At 36.9% G+C, this 19,142-nt stretch overlaps 1 protein-coding gene across 2 annotated transcripts in view; it reads left to right on the forward strand.

Annotated features, from left to right (window-relative positions):
- Positions 1-19,142, forward strand: part of Atf2 (activating transcription factor 2) — an 88,945-nt gene that overhangs the window by 34,752 nt on the left and 35,051 nt on the right. For both annotated transcript variants that reach the window (XM_045147573.1, XM_045147572.1), the window contains 6 exons: positions 5,271-5,367; positions 9,261-9,379; positions 10,504-10,632; positions 16,019-16,197; positions 17,060-17,174; positions 18,701-18,787. In XM_045147573.1, the coding sequence (XP_045003508.1) occupies positions 5,271-5,367; positions 9,261-9,379; positions 10,504-10,632; positions 16,019-16,197; positions 17,060-17,174; positions 18,701-18,787 (726 nt within the window). The remainder of the gene's footprint in view (positions 1-5,270; positions 5,368-9,260; positions 9,380-10,503; positions 10,633-16,018; positions 16,198-17,059; positions 17,175-18,700; positions 18,788-19,142) is intronic.

Consider the following 19,142-nt stretch of genomic DNA (forward strand, 5'->3'; position numbering starts at 1 on the left):
TCTTTTGTAGACAAATTCTTTCCTTTCTGTTAGATTACTACCCAGGAAGTATAATGATGAAATTCTTGTTATGATTACATTTTAGGAAATTACCAAATTGCTTTCCATATTAAATGTGCCACTTTACGTTCCCATCATTGATTTACCATAGGTTTAGTTATGCCATATCTGTGTCAGCATTTGGAGGTGTCATTCTTTTACATTTCATTCACCTTCATGTCTGTGAGGTGGTATCTTATTGTGGTTTTAATTAGCATTTCTTTGGCTAGTGAAAGGTTGGCTACATTTCTCTAGATGTGCTTATAAGCCATTAGTATACCTTTTTATTAAATGTATTTTCAAATCTCATGATCTTTCTGGGAGCCTCAGCTTCCTGAGTACTGGGATTACAAGCAGGTACCACTGTTCCACCAAACTCTTTATGTCCATACTACCTAATCTGTCTCTTATCTGGACCAGACCATTACCAACTGAACCATCTCTCCAGCCCCCCCCCCCCGCCCTTTTTTTTTAGTTTTTCGAGGTATGGTCTCACTCTACCCCAGGCTGGCTTAAAATTCACTATGTAGTCTCAGGGTGACCTCCTCCTACCTCTTCTGTAATTAAAGGCGTGCGCCACCACATCCAGCCTTCTTAATCTTTTAAGAAAGTTGGTCACCTATCCTGCTAGGCCCTAGCCAAAAAAAATCTTGTCTTCACTGCCTTTCCCGTTATTTGTTGAACTATAGCTCAAGGTTTGTCTGCTCTTTGTTTACAGGGTCCTTGTATTTTTGTGTATATCTGTTGCATTGGGGTTCACCTTTGAATTATCTAAGAGAAATTCTTATTTGAATTTGATATGTTAATCTTGACCGTCATATGATTATAATTTTCTATAAAGTTCTATAAACTGCACACACACGTGTGTGTGTGTGTGGGTGGGTGGGTGTGGGTGTGTGTATTGAGGCGAGGTCTCCTCCTAGCCTAGGCTGCTTTAAGATTGACTCTTTAGCCTAGATCAGTCTTGAACCACAGTGATCTTTCCAACTCAGTCTATATAATGTTAGGATTACCATACCTAGCAGCTGCAAAGTTTCTTTTAAAACAATTAATGTTTTAGTTTGTCTAGGAATTAATTTACAAAAATTCTGTAAATAAATTTTATGTTAGCATGTAATAACTATTTAAGTATTTATCAAAACAGTGTATCCATATTTAACTTTTCTCATTTTAACCATATTGCCTTTTCCAACCTGATTTTATAATCTTCTTGTTAAAAGTAAATAAATAGCCAGACATGGTGATGCACATTTTTAATCCCAGCACTTGGGAGGCAGAGGTAGGTGGATCACTGTGGATTCGAGGCCACCCTGAGATTACATAGTGAATTCCAGGTCAGCCTGGGCTAGAGTGAGACCCTATCTTGGGAAAACATAAATAAATAATAAATTTCCTCAGAAGAAATTCACCTGTATCAGGAGCCATTTTGAGTATACTTTGCCAGTCACATTGAATGGCATCGTGTGTGTGTGTGTGTGTGTGTGTGTGTGTGTGTTTATATATGTAATTACATATGTATAGATATTTGATAATAATAATCCCCTTAAAACTAACATTTAAGCTAATTTGATCTCTGGATCCTGTATGAAATTCTATAAGTAGATATTTCTCATTGTTTTAATATTTGTATGAGTCTCAATATTTGTTGGTATCCTTCTTAGCACTTAGGGGTGTCTTTTCACTTAAACATGATGTCATTTTCATATTTTGTGCAGAAGATAGTAGTTTTTATTCTCTAGGACGTTTGGTTAGTTGGTTGGTTGTTGGGTTTGTTTCATATTATTTTCTATTGCCGCTGAAAATTAAACCTAGTGCGTTGTATATGCTAAGTGAGCAGTTTACTACTGAACTACACCCCACCCCCAGTTGCCCTTTGAATTGAGTGTTTGTGGTCAAATTAATATAAACAATTCATAGACAGGTTAACAAATTCCTCCAATGGAAAAGCCACATTGTGAGGTTCTATGAGCCATAAAATGAATCTTGCTTAAAGATACTTTTCATGTGGGGTTTAAAGCACATAGCATTAAATATTTTAATACAGGATAAAAGCATTAGAATAATATCTGTTAGCTCTACCAAAATATTTAATCTGTCTTGAGCTTTGTTTATTTGGCATTCTTGTCAAAAGCACCAGTACTTATTTCCTCAAAATTGGGAGGGATTCATATGATGATAATGTAAAGAAAAATAGAATCTGAGTGAGGAAGCACTGGATTATGGTCCCAATGCTGATAGGTGATGGTTTGTCTGAATTTTTTTTTCTTTTATTTTTTTTATTTTTTTTAATTTTTTAAAATTTTTTTCTCAATTTTTATTAACATTTTCCATGATTATTTTTTAAAAAAATCTCATGGTAATATCCTCCTTCCACCCCCCCCCCAACTTTCCCCTTTGAAATTCCATTTTCCATCATATCCCCTCCCCATCTCAATCATTCTACTTACATATATACAATACCAACCTATTAAGTACCCTCCTCCCTTCCTTTCTCTTCCTTTTATATCTCCTTTTTAACTTACTGGCCTCTGCTACTGAGTTTTTGTCTGAATTTTTAATGAATGGAAGTCCTTTTATATCTGAACACTTCTCTTCAGTAGGATACAGGCAGAATATCATAAAATGATAGTGAATTTTCTCTTAGTGCACAGAAGTAAAGCTTAATTCCTCTGTAATGAACAGTTTGCAGGTTTGGGTATTTTTTTTTTGTCTGGGAAGAGACCCCACTCCTCCATTCTGATTTTAAGATTCAACCATCTTTTTAAATGTATATATATATTTAAAATATATTTTTATTTATTTATTTATTTTAGAGAGGAGAAAGAGAGAGAGAGGGAATGAACTCCAGTTGCATGTGCCCCTTGTGCATCTGGTTTACATGGTTCCTGGAGAATCAAACCATAGTGTGCCTTCTAGATTACACTCTACTTTATTTCTTGAGATGGGGTCTCTCACTTCAATCCAGAGCTCCCTGATTAAGCTAGTCTAGACAGCCAGTTTGACTGGGAGTGTCCCCTTTCTCTGCTTTCTGAGCACTGGGAGCATAAGGCAGATCAACACATCCTCCTGGCATTTGCCTGGATGGTGGGGATATAAACTCATCCTTGTACTTGCATGCAGTAAAGCTTTGTCCACTAAACCATTTCCCCAGACCCCAAGAGTGAGTTCTACATGTTAATTGCCATCTTAAAATTACTGCTCTGGGCAGGAGAGGTGGCTTAGCAGTTAAGGCACTTGCCTGCGAGGCCTAAGGACCCAGGTTTGATTTTCCAGGTCCCACGTAAGCCAAATGCACATCGTGGTGCATGCGTCTGGAGTTCGTTTGCAGTGGCTAGAGGCCCTGGTGCGCCCATTCTCACTTTTTCTGTATCTTTCTCCCTCTCTCTGTCTCAAATAAATGATGAATAAAAATTTAAAATCTTTTTAAAAATTACTGCTCTGAACTACAAATGGACAAACATAAATTAGTTGGTCTGCAATAATAAACAATAAGTGCTCCCTATTTCTGGTTTTAAATGTTGCTTGGTAAAGGAACACCTTTTAAAGGTTGATTTCCAGACACAGTAGATCAGCATTGCATTTACTATGTTGTGATCATAAATGTCACCTTTGGCATGCAGTAGTTATCCAAGTTAACTGTAAGGAAAGAATGTGATAGTTTCAAGTGACTTTGTTTCATTTTTTGTATAGGAACTGTGATTTTTAAAATCATTTTGATATCCCCTTTCTTTAATCCTGTTTCTCAGGAGGATCACTGTGAGTTTGATGCCAGCCTGGGTAGAGTGAGGCCCTACTTTGAAAAAAACAAACCAAAAAAACCACTTTTGACTACTATAGGTTAAACATTTTATTTTGGAATACATTGATTTATTGTGCTTGTTGCTATTTCTTTTTTTTTTTTTCTTAATTTTTTTTAAATTTATTTATTTGAGAGCGACAGACACAGAGAGAAAGACAGATAGAGGGAGAGAGAGAGAATGGGCGCGCCAGGGCTTCCAGCCTCTGCAAACGAACTCCAGATGCGTGCGCCCCCTTGTGTATCTGGCTAACGTGGGACCTGGGGAACGGAGCCTCGAACCGGGGTCCTTAGGCTTCACTGGCAAGCACTTAACTGCTAAGCCATCTCTCCAGCCCTTGTTGCTATTTCTTTATTGAAGTTATTGAATAACAGAGGCATTCTTTACTGGAGTAACATAAAGCCTGGTTTATTTTTTTTGTTTATTTAAGAGAGAATGAGGCAGATAGAGAAAAGGAGAGAGAATGGGCACCCAGGGCCTCCAGCCACTGCAGACAAACTTCAGACACCTGTGCCATCATGTGCATCTGGCTTACGTGGGTACTGGGGAATCAACAGGCAAATGCCTTAACCACTAAGCCATCTCTCTAGCCCTAGTTTTTTGTTTTTATTTATTTACTTTTTTTTTTTTTGAGAGAGAGCGAGAGAGAGAAAGAAAGAGGCAGCTAGAGAGAGTGGATGTGCCAGGGCCTTTAGCTATTGCAGTCAAACTCTAAATGCATATGTTACCTTGTTCATCTGGCTTTATGTGGGTGCTGGCAAATCAAACTCAGGTCCTTAGGCTTTGCAGGCAAGTGCCTTAACAGCTGAGCCATTTCTCCAGCCCCAGCCTGATTTATTTTTTTCTTTCTTTTTTCCTAGGTAGGGTTTCATTCTAGTCCAAGCTGATAATTCACTGTGTAGTCTCAGGATAGCCTTGAACTCATGGTGATCCTCCTACCTCTGCCTCCTGAATGCTGGGATTAAAGGCATGTGCTACTACTCCCAGCTCTGATTTATTTCTTAATTTACCCAGCAGTTGTATTTTAAAAGAATATTCTCAGTGAAAAAGTGGTAAGTAATGTTTAAGTCTGGGTAAATACAGTATTTTCTTCAGAAGTCATTGTGTCATGGAGTACATATTTCTACCCTGATACAAAAAAAGTTGATACTGGTCCATTTTATTGAAATTTCTTTGCCTGGAGTTTTATTCTTAAATGCCCTCAAGTGAATTATGTGATTTAGCAGCATATTGGTATTACATATTCTTGAATAGTGGTTTCTCTACATATTTGAAATCTAGTATACTGGTATGTTCTAACAATAGGTACTTTTATTAGACTGCTATTTCACTGTTAATGGTAGAGTTACATGTTTTGGAAATTAATTTCCTAATCACTTTATTTATTTGATCAAATTGAAAATCTTAACTGTATTTTAAAACTTTTTGCCACAGCGTTTTACCAACGAGGATCATTTGGCTGTCCATAAACATAAACATGAGATGACACTGAAATTTGGTCCAGCACGTAATGACAGTGTCATTGTGGCTGGTTAGTATATGCTTTTATTAATAGTTTATATACATATTTCACCTACAATGTGCACAATTTTGTGTATTCTCTGTAGATACTGTAGTCTGATATTCCAGTAACTTCATTTATAGTAAATGTTGACAACATGTATTTTACTCATTACATTTCCACCTGTTCGTATGATCATTCATTTCACTTTTTTGTGTGATTTTTAAATATCCATTTCAATGCCAATTTTAAGGAAGTTAAGAGACCTTGAAACATTCATACCATATTACAAAGTTTGCATTTAGCTGGCAACTGAACTAATATGTTATTTAGTGTTTGTTTGGGGCTGTATTATACTTGGTTTACAAAGTTGTATAAAGTAAGAAAGTAAGTTCTTCCTTTTGGAGAAAGAGCAGTTAACAAATGTGGCCATTGTAACTTTGTTATTTTTTTTAGATGACACATATGTATTAAAACATTTTCAAATTGGGATATACATCATCAGTAGTATAGCAGCATTTCCCTGGCATGCACAAAACCCAGGTTTTGGTGTCCAAGACTGCACAATAAAAATACTCTCAAAAAAGGAGTCCTAAGTTCATTTAGGATTTTTTAAAGGTGTATGAGTATATGCATGTTGACCCCTGTCACTATATGGTATTATACGAAGCAGATGATTGCTTTTCATAATACATGAAAAAGCAAAATCGAATCCACAAATTGGCTTATTCTATTTCTATCTGTATTAGCTGCCTTAAATATTTTGATAAGTAAAAGCTTTATGTCAAATTTCACATACATTTCAGGCCATTTCTATCATAACCATGGGGTTTGTATCATTAAATGTAACTGTAGATTCATTTCTTTTGTGAAGCCTGGTTTGTGACATTTATGATTATAAAGTTATACTTGCATAGTACTAATATTTTAAATTATTACTCAATAGAGATAGAGATCAAAGTGTCACATTTGAAAAGATAAGGCAATACTGGATGGTTCTTCCTGTACTTTCAGTATCAAAATTTTTGAAATGAAATTGGAGGTAGCAGAAAGTCGGTGACTTATTAAAACCAATTTGTGGAGGGGAACTTTCAATATGTCTTCAATTCTGTAAGTAAAAGGAAGCAGGAAAGAGTGAAGTATGCATTTTTCGGAATATATACATCATATTAAGAACTGAAAATAGTAAAAATCAAAAAACTAATAAATGAGCTATTCAACAACAACCTAGGAAGTGTTAGGCATGAAGCCTTTGTTTACATGAAGCTTACTTCTTTTTAGAGCATTTTCTCAGTTTTTATCTCAAAAACGTTCTAAATTTGGTTTCTAGAAACTTTCCTATGATTACATTTAATATATTATAAAATAGAACATATTCAGAAACAGCACTTGAATATTTTTACTAACGTGTTGAGAGTAGTTTAACATGATTGTATAAATAGAATGCATGCTGTGTGTAGTATGTATTTGCTGATCAGTAGCCGAATGCATTCTGCATGTTAACTGATTTTTGCTGTTGATTTTGCTCAAGTTTGATGGCTCCAGTAATATTGTGAATAAAAGTGATGTTTGCTTATACATATTTCAGATGTCTTCCTCCCTCTAAACATAAGTTATGAACCCTCCTAATGAGCTTACATAGACCTTTTAATTGGGCATAGTAGAATCAAATTTATTTGACTAATTTGAATCACAATAGATTTGATTAGATTTAAGGCCTCTGGTTTTTAGAGGTAGGGTCTCACTAGCCCAGGATGACCTGGAATTCACTGTGTCTCCTCAGGGTAGCCTTGAACCCATAGTGATCCTTCTACCTCTGCCTCCCTAATGCTGGGATTAAAGGCATGCACCACCACGCCTGGCCTCCAAGGCCTCTTTATTATAGTATGATTTTGGAGGTCTTTGATAGGTTAAAGGTTAAATAATGGACAAAATTATGACTCTCTGGGATCTCTGTAGAAATTTTGATATTACTGATAGTGCCTTAAATAGGCCTACCTTATGTGTGATAAATGGGTCATTTTTGTCAAACATGTTTATGTGTAGAATATAAGAGAATCAAAATAGCAATGCTCATTATAGGAACATAATAGTTTAACAAATTCCTGAATTTGTCAACCTAACAGAAGATTTTATTTTATTTTTTTAAATTTTTTTTATTGTTTATTTATTTATTTGAGAGCAACAGACAGAGAGAGAAAGAGGCAAACAGACAGAGAGAGAGAATGGGCGCGCCAGGGCCTCCAGCCACTGCAAACGAACTCCAGATGCGTTGCGCCCCCTTGTGCATCTGGCTAACATGGGTCCTGGGTAGTTGAGCCTCGAACCGGGGTCCTTAGGCTTCACAGGCAAGCGCTTAACCGCTAAGCCATTTCTCCAGCCCAAGATTTTTATTTTAAACCAGGTGTTGCACATAACAGACTAGATTCTTGGTATAACCTACAAAATGGATATTCTAAAATACATAAAATATGTCTACAATTTTAATGTGCTTACAATTCTAATATAAATAATAACTTGAACATAATGAAATTAAATAGGCAAACTTTGCTATTTTTCATTCAGTGAGCCTTCATTGGCATCTGTTTTATAGGCAGTACATTAACTTGTTTATATGTACACGTACACACACACACACACATATGATCTCAATGAGTACATGTTGAAGTAGAATTGAAGTATTTCAGATTGTAAGAAAGTAGAGTTGGCATTCTTATTAATCTTGGGGTTTTTGTTTTGTTTTGGTGTTTTTTGGTTTGTTTGTTGTTTTTTTTTTTTTTTTTTTTTTTTGGTTTTTTGAGGTAGAGTCTCACTTAGCTCAGGTTGACCTGGAATTCACTATGTTGTATCAGGGTGGCCTTGAACTCAGGGCGATCCTCCTACCTCTGCCTCCTGAGTGTTGGGATTAAAGGCATGCGCCACCAAGCCCAGCTATTTTTAACATATGACTTACGTACAATCTTACCGCTATTATAAATAACAAAATGCATTAAAATAAAATTTAATTTCATTAAGATTGTTTGGAGGTTTAAACTTTGTATTACCATTCATTTATATATTTACTTATTTGAGAAACACTTGTCATGCTAAGGCCTTTTGCTGCTGCAAATGAACTCCAGATGCATTTCCCACTTTGTGTACCTGCTTTATATGAGTACTGTGGAATGAATCCCAGACCAACAGGCTTCACAATCAAGTACATTTTAACCATTAGACAATCTCCTCAGTACCTCCCTCTTTTATTATTTTATTTCACTTAAAAAAATTTTATGCGAGAGAGCAAGAAGAGAGAGAATTGGTGCACCAGGTAAGCCTTAGCCACTGCAAATGAACTCCAGATGTGTGTGTGTGTTACCTTGTACATCTGGCTTCTGTGGGTTCTGGGGAGTCAAGCCTGGGTCCTTAAGCTTTGCAGGCAAGTGCCTTAACTCCTAAGCCATCTCTCTAGCCCCTTTTTTGGTATTTTGATGTACCTACTAAACATTGTTTTAAGCTTTCTTTCATAGTAGATTATGAGCAACCAGTGGGAATGCCAGATGAAAACCAAATATACTTTCATTAATTTTCCCCAAATTGAATGTATTTAGATAATCATGATTTTTAATAATTAAGTTTTTAAAAATTTTAATCTTTGGAAATGATAATGATAATCTCTCAAGTAGAATGTTTATGTCACTCTACTCAAAAAAGCAGTGGACTAAGGAGCAAAACAACTTTTATCATACTGCCATGGTTTATGAAGTTGGAAAAAAAATTCTTCAAGGACAACAACTTAACCAAATTTTATTTACTTTAAAGGAAGAAATCTTTTTAGAGGAACAACTAATTAAACGAATCCAACTAATTTGTTAATTTACTAGCAATATTTTAGTCATAATATGATAACTTAGATCTGTATTATTACTTCTTGCCATTTATTTCAGATCAGACACCAACACCAACAAGGTTCTTGAAAAACTGTGAAGAAGTGGGTTTGTTTAATGAGTTGGCAAGTCCATTTGAAAATGAGTTCAAGAAAGCTTCAGAAGATGACATTAAAAAAGTATGTTCTTAACCATTAAAATTAAAGAAAAATAAGATGAAATTTAAAAATTTTTCAGGTGGAAAAGTAGTGATAGCTTGCATTTCACAGTTCCTTAATTTAAGCATCTTGAATTTTACAAAAGTCTTTTTTTGGTCTGTAGCCTCTTTGTCTCCTGGTGGGACTGCTGCCTTTACAGTCAGGGGTTGGGGGTTGGGGGCCATGGAGGAGGGCAGGGCACACCTGCCTCTGTGTAAGCACCTGGTCTGAAGATCTCAAGCTCTGTGGGCATTGCCATAGTGCTAAGGCCCACCCACAGGGTACACAACCTGGGGGCACCACCACACTGGGGGTCTTACCTGGTGGTTGCCATCTCCCTCCTGATATAGTAAGACAGGATTCCTCTTTTCCCAGATCTTGTTTCCCCATGAGACAAGGTATCCTTTAGGCCAGACCTGGCTTCTCCCACCCTCCTCAGACTGGATTAACCTCCCAGATCCAGCTTTGCTTCCCACTGGGTGTTCAATCTGACCCTCCTTGCAAAAGCATCAACATTTGGACAGCAGATGGCTAGAGTATGGGAGTTGGCTTTCACACTTGAAGAACAGGAATTTGCCTCTAATCAAATATTAGGTCACAGGTTTGAACAACGTTAAAAAAAAAAATGTTTTTTTTTTTTTTTGGAGGTAGGATCTCTGTAGCCCAGGCTGTGACCTGGATTTCACTATATAGTCTCAGAGTGGTCTTGAACTCAAAGTGATCATCCTACCTCTGCCCCCTCAGTTCTGGGATTAAAGGCATGTACCACTGTCACCAGTTTAAAACCTTTCATATTAAGAATTTAAATATATGAACATACAGTAATCTGTTTGTATTCCCATCCCATGATCCTTTTTGACCTCTCAACCCCACCCCCTAGGGCCAATTTCTTTCAAGGTCTTCTCTCTGATTTGTTGTCTCCATCTGTTCCTTTTGCCCTCCTCTATCCTCCTTATCAAAATATTGATGGCTTAGAACCATGCTGGTCTTGTGGGGGTATTGATAACCACTGTGGGTCATGAATGCACCAGGTGGTTCGTGTCCGTGCTGATTGAACAACTGATTGACTGACTTTAAACTTGTATTTTCTTTATCATTTTCATTAGATGCCTCTAGATTTGTCACCTCTTGCAACACCCATCATAAGAAGCAAAATTGAGGAACCTTCTGTTGTAGAAACAACTCATCAAGATAGTCCTTTACCTCATCCAGAGTCTACTACCAATGATGAAAAGGTTAGAAATAATTTTTTTTTTCTGGTTTTTTTTTTTTTTTTTGGTTTTTTGAGGTAGGGTCTCACTCTAGCCCAGGCTGACCTGGAATTCACTATGGAGTTTCAGGGTGGCCTCAAACTCACGATCCTCCTACCTCTGCCTCCCTAGTGCTGGGGTTAAAGGCGTGCGCCACCATGCCTGGCCTAGGAATACATTTTTATGGTAGGAATACAAACTAAGAGAAAAGATTAGAACCCTTAACCAAACTTCATTATTTTTAATCTACATAAAATGTTAACATATTGTATTAGTCAGGGTTCTCTAGAGGAATTGAACAGCTAGAATGAATTATATTAAAAAGGGAATTTATTACAATAGTTTACAGCAGTCCAAATAGCAGTTGCAGGCCCAAGAATCAAGGAACCCATAGCTGCTCAGTCCACAGGGCTAGATTCTTCAGCAGGTCCCAGTGCAGCACTGAAGACCTGTAGGTTCCTGAAGAACCACTGGTTTTCAGTCTGCACAGACCTTCAGTTGACGCTAGTCTTCAATCCACCCTGGAATGCAGCAAATAGCTCTGGCAGCCAAGTGGAAGGGAGGGAGCTCTTTTCATCTAGATCTTCCTTATATACAGTTCCCATTTGAGCAGGGCCATCCACTCTGGGGGAATACTTCCTCCTTCAGTTAATCCGTTCTGGAAACAATCTCCAAGACCCACCCGAAAGGGGTTTCTATGGATTACTAAACAAATCAAGTTGACATCACACATTAAATTGTATATAATCCTATGTTAGCTTGGAATGGTTTATTTGTAAAAACCTGTGAATATTTTCAGGAAAAGAAGACTTCACCTTTATAAATACTTCATTAAATGTTGGAAAATTTCAAGGGAGAACAGTTATTTTAGAAAAAATGAATATTATTTTAAAATGTGAATTTTTTTGTTTTATTGTTTGCTTTCCTAGTGAGGGTCTCATTGTGGTCCAGGCTGACCTGAAATTGATTATAGTCCCAGACTGGCCTCAAACCTACAGTTTTTCTACTACCTCTGCCTCCTGAGTGCTGGGATAAAAGATGTGCACCACCACACCAAGCTTAAAATGTGAAATTTCATAAATTTAACAGTTTTTCTGGGTTTTGCTCTCTTGTTTCTTGCTACTTTTATGTAGCTATAGTGACAGTTTAGGAATCTAAGCAACTAAAATATGAACAGTGGTTGTTCAGGTTTTTAAAGGGTGAGAAACATTTACTCCTTAGCACACAGCTTTGATAGAACAACAAAGATAATTCCGTAAATACCTTGCTGACCTATTCCACATGGGCTGTAATTCGGTTTTGAATAACATTATATGTACTTCTTACTCATCAGCACATAAAATAAATATATTTATTTGGGAGTACTATGTGGGAGACAGTAAGAAGCATAAGCAACAGCCCTGTCCTTTTCTTTAGATTGTTATTCCAAGATTGTAAGTTTAATGCTCTGCTGCCAAACAGGAGCTAGAAGGAAGGAAGTACGGTCATGAGTATATATGTTCTAAGAAATGTCTCACCTAATTTCATCATTGTGCAAAAATAATGTTGCATTAATACAAACAAATGATATCGCCTACTACATGCTTATGCTATATAATGCAATGTATAATTTATAGGTTATAAACTTGTATGTAATACTACTGTACTGAATACAGAAGATAATTATAACACACTAGTATTTGCATTTCTAGATATAGCAAAGCTATAATTAAAAATACATTATAGGCCAGGCATGGTGGTACCCACCATTTAATCCCAACACTCAGGAGGCAGAGGTAGGAAGATTGCCATGAGTTCAAGGCAGCCCGAGACTACATAGTAAATTCCAGGTCAGCCTGGACTAGAGTGACCCTCCCTCAAGAAAACAAAGCAAAACAAAAATACCTATATACACACTGCAAAATTGTTTTAAATGGTACACTTGTATAGGTCATTTACCATGATTGAAGGTTACAGAATTAGAATTTATAGGGATGAGTGTAAGTCAGTATGAAAGTCTATGACATTACTATGCACTACTATAGAGTTTATAACCACTACATGTAGGCTGTATTAATTTTTAATTTATTAGTTTTCTTTTCAGCAAATACAGGCAGTTTTTTTTTTTTTTTTTTTTTTTGGTTTTTCAAGGTAGGGTCTCATACTGGTAACTATGTAGTCTCAGGGTGGCCTTGAACTCACAAGGATCCTCCTACTTCTGCCTCCTGAGTGCTGGGATTAAAGGTGTGCGCCACCACGCCCAGCTCAAACGCTTTGTCTCAGATTCCTTGTGTGGCTGAGGATGACCTGGCTTATGTCATTCTGGGGATCCTTCCCCAAACTTCGTGCACGTAGCCAACCATTCTCCCAGTGGAGCTACATCCCCAGCACCAGTGTTTTCAAACTCCCAGAAGCTTCTGCTAAACTCTGCATTGTAAATTTGGGATCTGTTTCTTCTCCAGTTCCTTTGCTGAGTTTTCACTATGCAATAAGATTTTCCAGATTAATTTTTATCTTAAGGGACCACAAAAAAAAGAAAAAAGCCAAAGTTATCTAATGGCCCATAATTGAATAAGAATTACTTATATCTTCAAACATTTTTACTAAATACGTGCAAATACTTATATATAACAGTATGTAGACTTGGTAGCTTAAAATAAAGGTAGTGTTTCCAGCAAAAAAGATGTAAATGTGGGGGCTGGAGAGATGACTTAATGGTTAAGGTACATGCCTGTGAAGCCTAAGGACCCAGGTTCAATTCTCCAGGTCCCACATAAGCCAGATGCACATGGTGACACTTGCATCTCATGTTTGTGGCTAGAAGAAGCCCTGGCACGCCCATTCTCACTCTTTATTTCTCTCTCTTCTCTCACTCTCTCTGTATATCTAATACATAAAAATAAAGCTTTGAAAAGAAAATGTAAACATATAGTTATGTAGGATAAATGCATGCTTATAACGCCCATAGCTTTTTTATTGTGCTTTAGACATTCAACATTAAGAAACATTTTCCATCCCAGCACTCGGGAGGCAGAGGTAGGAGGATCGCCATGAGTTCGAGGCCACCCTGAAACTCCATAGTGAATTCCAGGTCAGCCTGGGCTAGAGTGAGACCCTACCTCGAAAAACCAAAAAAAAAAAAAAAAAAAAGAAAGAAACATTTTCCATTTCATCAAAGGGTTCCACAAATCGGAATTTTTGATGTTTATACTTTACTTTAATCCTCTTGATGTATTTAAGTATCTTCTATGTTACTACAGTTATAACAAATGCTGTTAAGTCTTTCAATAAATCTTATTTTCCTGCAGAGCATTCCAGTCCCTTCCCATTTAACAGTTTTGGCTACTTTATCAACTTTTAAGTATTTTTTTTTTCCTGCATTCCTTTGCCACTTGTTCCTCTTAAGCATTACATAGTCATGCAAAGTAGTGAAAAAAAATCAATTGTGGACCACCTTCTCAGTTCTTATTTTTTTCTTAGGTGATTCTATCTAGACTCAACCTTAAAACTATCTACATATTGGTTACTCTAAACTTCATGTCAACTCAGGTATCTCCAGATTGCCAGTCATGTCTAGCTCCATTTTGATATGTTACATTCTGTGAACAGTAGACATCTAAATATATTTAAATCAAAACCCTTCTTTCCTCAATTTTTCCCTCAATAAATTTTCTCCGTCAATCTAGGAATGGTGTCAAGTACCTGTAATCCCAGCACTGGGCAGGTATAGGCAGAGAAGTCACAAGTTCAAAGAGAACCTGGGCTATGTATATGTAGCAAGATCTTGCCTCAGGAGTGGAGGTAGGGTTATGAGCAAATTCTCAATCCATCTACTTGTTCAAGCCAAGAATTTAGCTGTTGCCCTTATTTCTTGCTTTTCCTTCACTGAATCTTACCCTCTTCTGGGCTCAGTATCACTCCTTCACCATTATCTTTCACTTGGACAGCCACCTCCCAGTGCAGAATGGGATTCAAGGCCTCGGTCATGTTCTCTAGACCGCTCAGCAACATGTCTAATCTCTGTATTTTTCTTGTAAGAGAAAGGGTTTCTTTGTGTTGCCCAAGCTGCTCTCAACTTCATAATCCTCCTGCCTCAGCCTCCCAAGATGCTAGGACTGCATCTGATGCATGCCACCTACTAGGCTATCACTTCTGTTTTTGTTTGTTGGTGGTGGTTTTTTTATTTTTTTATTTTTTTTTGAGATAGAGTTTCATTTAACCTGGAATTTACTGTTTCTTCAGGTTGACCTCAGATTCACAGCCATCCTCCTCTGCCTCTCTGGAGTATTGGGATTAAACGTTGCACCACCATGCCCAGTTTAATACTTCTTTCTTACCTGCTTTCATCTTTAATCTATTTTCCATAGTTATGGGGACACTGAATTCATTAAGTCATGCTACTAGCCCATGCTGAAAATCCTTTAGTGGTCTCCTATTTAAGATAATTTACATTGCTTCACCTAAGCCCTCTTTGATCATTCTTACTTCATAACCACTCTGCTGTGTCGATCAAATTGTCCAAGCTTTTCCTGTACAAGATACTACGAGTAATACTACTGCATTCCCTGCTGCACACTCTCCTTATCATTTATCGGCTCAGATCCCATTTTTATGAAGCAGCTTGTCTCTTTGCCTTCTACTGTTTACTACATCCCATTATTTGTTCTTGTAACACTGCAAGTCCTTGAGGGATATTACAAACTCTCAGATTATTAAGTAAATGAAATTACTTGTTTTTTCTTTTTCCTAGTAGCTTAATAAGATTTCATTAATAAGTAGCAACATAAGAATTAAATTAAAAAAAAACAAACCTCTGTTCCAGTTTTTATACCAACTAGTTAAGAAGTCTCTGTAAGGCCTTAATCTGTAAAATGGGGGATAGTATTTTAAAATTAATCCTGGCTGACTCATAAATTGTTTTCCATTCCATTAGAAAACTCTTATTTTAATAATTATTACTTGTAGATAATTCATGATGTCCATATCACTTGACCTTTTGATACTGCAAAATTACTGCTACTATAGGAATAACTATCTGAGATTAACAAAACTTTGTGTTGCTTTAAAATACTTTAAAATACTTGTTATTGAATTTGTTTTAACCATAACCTAGTCTGGCTGCATCAGTTCCCTATCTGTCCCATATCAATGAGGAAATAGGACTAGGTAAATACAGTATTTTCTAACTTATTTCTAAATAAATTTTTAATAATTAAAATTTTGAGCATTGTACATAAATCTTTAAAACTGCTTCTATTATGTTCTCAATTAACTTAAGATATTAGTGTATTTAGGGGGTATTAAGTATTAACTAGTGGGTGCTTTAAAGTAAGGTACATAAATTAGCTTCCATTTTAAAACACCACTCTTTCTTTATCTCATTATTAAATAGGAAGTACCATTGGCACAAACCGCACAGCCCACATCAGCTATTGTTCGTCCAGCATCATTACAGGTTCCCAATGTGCTGCTCACAAGTTCTGACTCAAGTGTAATTATTCAGCAAGCGGTACCTTCACCAACCTCAAGTACTGTAATCACACAGGCACCATCCTCCAACAGGCCCATTGTGTAAGTGATTCATTCCGGTCAGCCATTGACTGTATATGAATTGTGCGATCTTTCTTATTAATGATTTTTCCTAAGATGTTGAATTACTTAAATTTATGACCCATGGGTGTTCATGTTCTGTGTGTCTTGACTTTTGGAAACATTGAATATCCTTTCATTTTTTTTAAATACAGATATATATAAAAAAGATTGGAAAATACACATGTAAAAATTATCTTAAAAAATCAACATAAAATGTAAGCTTAAGATGATCTCTGTTTTCATGCTTTTTCATACAAAAGATAAAGTTACTGTATTACCAGGTCTTTTAGTTCTTACAAGTAGGTCAGAAGCCTTTGGTTAGAATTTTTCTCATTTGGAAAATTGGAGATTGTCCCAAGAAAATCCATAATTTTCCCCACTTTTGTGACACTGCTACATAGATTATGGATTTAAGATATAATTGAAGCAGGGCACGGTGGTGCACACATTTAACCCCAGTCCTTGTGAGGCAGAGGTAGGAGGATTGACGTGAGTTCAAGGGCACCCTGAGACTACATAGTGAATTCCAGATCAGCCTGGCCTAGAGCAAAATCCTACCTTGGAAAAAGAAAATAAAAGATATAATTGAAAATAATTAAATCTTATTATTTGCATTTTAGTAGTTAGAAAGTTTTTTTAAAAAATAATACAGAGGAGCTGGAGAGATTCTCAGTGGTTAAAGGTGTTTGCTTGCAAAGTCATATATATAAGCCAGCAAGAGACACACACACACTCACTTCACTCTCTCTCTCTGTCTGTCTGAAACAAATAGAACCTAAAGTAATAAATAATGTAAGAACAAACTACTGTTGTATTGATACTGTTATTTCATTTTTCATAGCCCTGTTCCAGGCCCATTTCCTCTTTTGTTACATCTTCCTAATGGACAAACCATGCCTGTTGCTATTCCTGCATCAATTACAAGTTCTAATGTGCATGTTCCAGCTGCAGTTCCAGTAAGTTAGAACGTTAGTCTTTGAAGCAAAACTGGTCTTGATAAAATAATCAGAAAATATAGTTGAAATTGCTTTATTGGCTTATGAATATGAATTTGAATTCAACAAAAAGCTTATAATAGTAATATTTATAGTAATAGAATATGCTAATTGAGACAAGCATAATTAGATAGCATGGTTTCTGTACCCGCTGTCACTTCATTTTGAATCTTTTGTACTAAGAACCATAGTCCTTAGCCGGGTGTGGTGGCGCACGCCTTTAGTCCCAGCACTCGGGAGGCAGAGGTGGGAGGACCACCATGAGTTCAAGGCCACCCTGAGAATACAAAGTGAATTCCAGGTCAGCCTGGGCTAGAGTGAGACCCTACCTCGAACTCCCCCCCCAAAAACAAGAAAGAAAGAAAAGAAACAAAAAAGAACTGTAGTTCTTAATTTAACTAATTTCAGCCTGAATAGATTTGTTTAATTTAGATATTTCAGAATGCTAATGAAGAAGTTATATTGGGATTCTGTCATATAACTATGATATTTATAAAAATTTTTGGGTTACTGAGATGGCTGTGCAAGCATTAGGGCCTAAAGGGGCCTGATACCACGCAAGTTCAAATCTCCAGAACCCATGTAAATAGCTGGTCATAGCCATGAGCACCCCAGTCTGGCATAGGGAGTAGAGACCAGGGAATCACCCAGGCTCATGAAAAGCAGCAAGCTCCATTATACGAACAGAGTGTCTGAGCAGGACACCTGACTGACTGTTGCAGGGGAGCTCATAGGGTCTTTAAAGGGCACATACACCTGAATATACCTCACACACACACTTCTTCACAGAAACATTCTGTGGAACTTTGTGGCTAAATAAGGTTTATAGAATTTCTTCAGTAGTACAAGTATGTTATAGTTATCCTTAGTCTGGCATTGTGGCACACATTTGTAATCCCAGCCCTCAGAAGGCAGAGGTAGGAAGATTAGGCATTCACAGCTGACTTTAGCTACATATTGAGTTCAAGGCCAGTTCATACATTAAAATATACATATGTATATATAAATCTAAGCATCCTGAAGGAGTAATCTGGTTTAAGTAGCCTGCTACCCTAGAAGGCATGTAAACATAGGAATCTTGAAAAACAGACAATAATTAAACTGCTTTTTGTAATATTTAGTAATCTAGTGAATATGTAAGAGCACATTATTTGAGCTGAGTCCAGTGTACAACCCTGTTATCTTGTAATCTCGGCACTCAGGAGAGGATCTGGAGTTGGAGAACAACCTGCACTTCGTAGTTAAAACCCTGTCTCAAAAAGGAGTAGCATGCTCTGTGAAGTGAGGAGAGTTAGAAATGAGGGCTGGGGAGATGACACAGACAGTAAAGTGCGGCACGAGGGCCTGAGCTCATCGCAAGCTCCAGATCCAAGGTGGTTACTTAATTTGAATGTAGTGTGTCAGTTTATAATAGGTATCACACATGCAAAAGTACAAATCTTATTTTGAAAAGACTAAGTGAAAGTTTTTCAACATCCTTTTCATAGCTTGTTCGACCAGTCACCATGGTGCCTAGTGTTCCAGGAATCCCAGGTCCTTCCTCCCCTCAACCAGTACAGTCAGAAGCAAAAATGGTAAGCAGGATTTTTATTTGTTCTGTGTATGTCTTGAGCCTGCTTTTATTAGTTCCTACTCTCCTACCCTCTGTTAAGGCTAGGTCCACAGTTTAGATAACATTTTACAAACTATAGCAGAACCAAAATATTTGAAAATTAAAAGTTTTTATTAGCATAGTGACTGGCTAATGATACCTTAAAATACAAAATTTACTCAAATTCTCATATTGTCATGTGTGTTTTGTCTGGTTGTGACTGTCTTACAATTCTCCTCCTTGTGGAGGCTAGTAGTAGTACAGCTCTAACTAGATCTGAAGGCAGTGGTTTTAAACAATATTAAAAACTGAGCTGGGCGGGGTGGCGCACGCCTTTA

Source organism: Jaculus jaculus, chromosome 4 (assembly GCF_020740685.1).
Source record: "Jaculus jaculus isolate mJacJac1 chromosome 4, mJacJac1.mat.Y.cur, whole genome shotgun sequence".
Lineage (NCBI taxonomy): Eukaryota > Metazoa > Chordata > Mammalia > Rodentia > Dipodidae > Jaculus > Jaculus jaculus.